This window comes from Stegastes partitus, unplaced genomic scaffold, assembly GCF_000690725.1.
Source record: "Stegastes partitus isolate 25-593 unplaced genomic scaffold, Stegastes_partitus-1.0.2 Scaffold2230, whole genome shotgun sequence".
NCBI lineage: Eukaryota > Metazoa > Chordata > Actinopteri > Pomacentridae > Stegastes > Stegastes partitus.
This window is the reverse complement of record NW_007579961.1, coordinates 953-4,170: the sequence shown is the minus strand read 5'-3', so window position 1 is coordinate 4,170 and position 3,218 is coordinate 953. Positions and strand designations below refer to the sequence as shown.

The window sequence follows — 3,218 nt, the reverse complement described above, 5'->3', positions numbered from 1 at the left end:
TATGACTGCAATGGATTGTTGAAGAGAAGAAGAAATCAGAGTCTCTAAAATGTAAGTAAACCAAGATTAGATTCGGACACCTGTTTGTAGCCTGGAGACAAATGAATCTGCTACACACGAGCCAAACAAACACAGCCTCCAGCTTTTAGAGTCGTACTTGGAGTAAGATTCTCAAAAGAAATTAATAATAAAACAATTTTAAAAAGAAATCAGACAGCCTAAAATATGCTTTTTTGGCCACTTATTATTGTTGAACTCAATTTTGCTTGTTTACAATGTGATAAAACCAAACCTGTCTCCTCTTTCTGCTCTAAAACTGGTATCTGTCATCATGTCTGCTCGTTCTCACTACATTTTAAATTGTTTTATCTTTATTATAAATGTAATTTTCTATTTTCAAGTCTTTTTGCTTTGTATTCCATCCTGGACACTCTCCTCCATGCTGTTGTGTTCACGCTAGTATCCTAGCAACGTAGGAATGTTCCATTTGGAGGGAGTTTGGGCAAAACTAATACAACTTAATTAATAAAACTAACGTTTTGCTTGAATTACGCTTACACTGAAACATTGTAATAAACCAAAATACATTTGTATATACACACACTTAATCACCAAGATGAGCATTTGTAGCCTTTGTTTTATGTGGAGACTTCCAGACGTCCCTCTTCTTGCTGCCACTACGGAGCCCACCAGTCTTCCGCTAACAAACAGCGGGTTGTTGAAGAGGAAACTTGTAACGTAGTTTGATAATAGTGTGAAAAAACAGCACACGAACCTTTTCTGTAAGTTTCGGAGGCTGTTTATACTTTTATGTAGTCATTTTTACTTTAAGCTTTGCAGTAGCGTCTGTCTTGGTAAAAGTGAACCAACTACGAGGCTTCTTGTGAACAGACGACACCGTTAGCGGTCAAATATATGCAGAGCAACAGTTATCTTGAACGTGACAGTGCTACGTGTGTTTTTCGCCACCTAAACGTTAAATATCTACGTTAAACATGCACTTTTAATGCACATTTTGGTGTCTTATCTCACTGGCTGGAACGTAAGAGCCTTTTATGTCCGTTTTTTTCCCCTTTTCTCCCTAATCAAGCCACCGCAGTCACACAGGTACCAGGTGTTCCGCAGCTAATTAAAGTTAATTGAAATCAGCTGTTATCGGTTTACAGGTAGAGCTTTATTTTTAAGTTGTAGAAGAATGGAAGTCGTGTATATCCCTATTTTTGGTGAATTTAACAGGAGAGTACTATATCAAATAAATTACAGCTTAATTAAATATATTTGACTGTCACTTGATAAACAAAATAAATTCACAATTTTCTTGGTCCTGCATTAAGAAAATAAAATAAAATGTGACCATATAAACAGCTACTCAAAGGTCATTTTCAATTATTTTTATTTTCTCTTTGAATTCTTTGAATTATAAACAAAAAACTTTAATTAGTATGTCGTCTCTGCAAGAGTAGATAACACTCCAGAAAAACAACAGCTCTTATCATACAGCTAAGGCAATAATTACTGTTTGATTAGTTTTGTGTCTCATATCTCTCACCTCCTTCAAATATCATAATAATTATAACTTTTGGCGTCTTGTCTCTTTTCCACAACAGATGGAGAACTTCATCCTCTATGAGGAGCTCGGGGCAGGACGCAACTCTGTTGTCTATAAGGGACGAAAGAAGGGAAGTCTCAACTATGTGGCCATCGTCTGCACAGACAAAGCCAAGAGGACTGAGATCACTAACCATGTGGGATCATGTTTTAAACTTACAAACTTGTTAAGATGTCTGATGCATTTTCATTATTCTAAGCCTGTAATTACAAACTATACAATAACAGTTTAAATGCAAAAAGCTATCTTTTAGACATCAGCACTTTGGATCCTTTGTGTAATTCAAATTAAATGAATTCTAAGATCGTGTAGTTAAGAAAAATACTCACTGTATACATATGTTTTGTTTCTCTTTCCTGTTAGGTACGACTCAGCCGTGATCTAGATCATCCCAATATAGTATCCTTCTATGAGTGGTATGAGACAAGTAGCCACCTCTGGTTGGTAGTGGAGCTCTGTACAGGTCAGTATTTTTTTTTCTGGCAGTCATGACACGCAGTCAGATACCATTAGATGTAAAAACTTAATGCTGGTTTTCAGCCAGCACTGTATATGGACTGAGTAATGCAACTAACAGGTCAAAAGGTTTTAGAGATAGTATATACCCTTTATAATCATTTTTTTCCTCTATTATTCACACATATTCAGTATGTATACTTAATTGATTGCTGTTTTTTTGCAACAGGTATCAACCTTGGTCTGAATATTTTCGTCCCTCTTATGCTAGCTTCTTTCTTTTCTCTGTGCTCATATTAGGTGGTTCCCTCGAGTCTGTAATTGTTCACGATGGAAGTCTGTCCGAAGATGTGGTGAGAAGGTTTGGATGGGACTTGGTTAAAGGACTAAAATACATCCATGAATTAGGAATCATTTTGTCTGACCTGACCCCTGCTAAGGTTTGCATCTGCATTCATATGTATGTAAGACTAAAAGTTAAACAGCAATATTATAATGATTGTATAAACACAATATTTCTCCTTATGCTACCCACAGGTTCTACTAGATGGCAGTGGCATTCTGAAGTTTGGGAACTTCTGTCTGTCCAAGGCAGATGGAGAGACATTGGAGGAATTTTTTGCCTTGCTTTCTACGTCTGTAGAGACAGGGGGAGAAGACAGTGAAGAGAACTTTGACGACCTGAGGAAGCAATTACAAGGTCAGATGTCTACTTTTAATCTTGCCAGTTCTGTATACCTTTAAATGTTGATTAATGGAGAAACTGAATTCATTAATTAGGGCACAGTCTACAACGAAAGTGTGCACACATCTATGCAATATCATCTAAATGTCAAATAATTGAAAATTGCACCAGCAACTGATTGTTATTATTTCTAAGTTGACAAGATGAGTGTATTAGTGTATTATCTTGTGAACAATCAAAAACAAATTATTTAGAAAGATTGCATTGAAAATAGAAAGTATAAACTCAACAACAAAAGTGAATACACGAAGGCTCAACGACACACAAGTGTAAAACAAAATGGCACACAATTAGTAATTAGCCTGATTGCCTACACATGGTTTTAAAATGACCTTTGTACACCAGAATTTTCGAAATTTTGGACCTTTGTGTTGTGTCTATCTGTGTTTCTACATCATGGCTCCACAT

The 3,218-nt window shown here is 36.1% G+C and overlaps 1 protein-coding gene across 1 annotated transcript; it reads left to right on the top strand.

The window, feature by feature from the left end:
• Positions 1–712: 712 nt before the first annotated feature.
• LOC103374380 (serine/threonine-protein kinase ULK4-like) lies at positions 713–2,765 on the top strand (the record flags this gene model as incomplete). The annotated part of the gene is made up of 5 exons (XM_008304458.1): positions 713–782; positions 1,608–1,745; positions 1,973–2,072; positions 2,366–2,505; positions 2,603–2,765. Coding segments are annotated over exons 2-5 (541 nt in total), but the record flags the coding sequence as incomplete, so codon positions are not given.
• Positions 2,766–3,218: the final 453 nt, after the last annotated feature.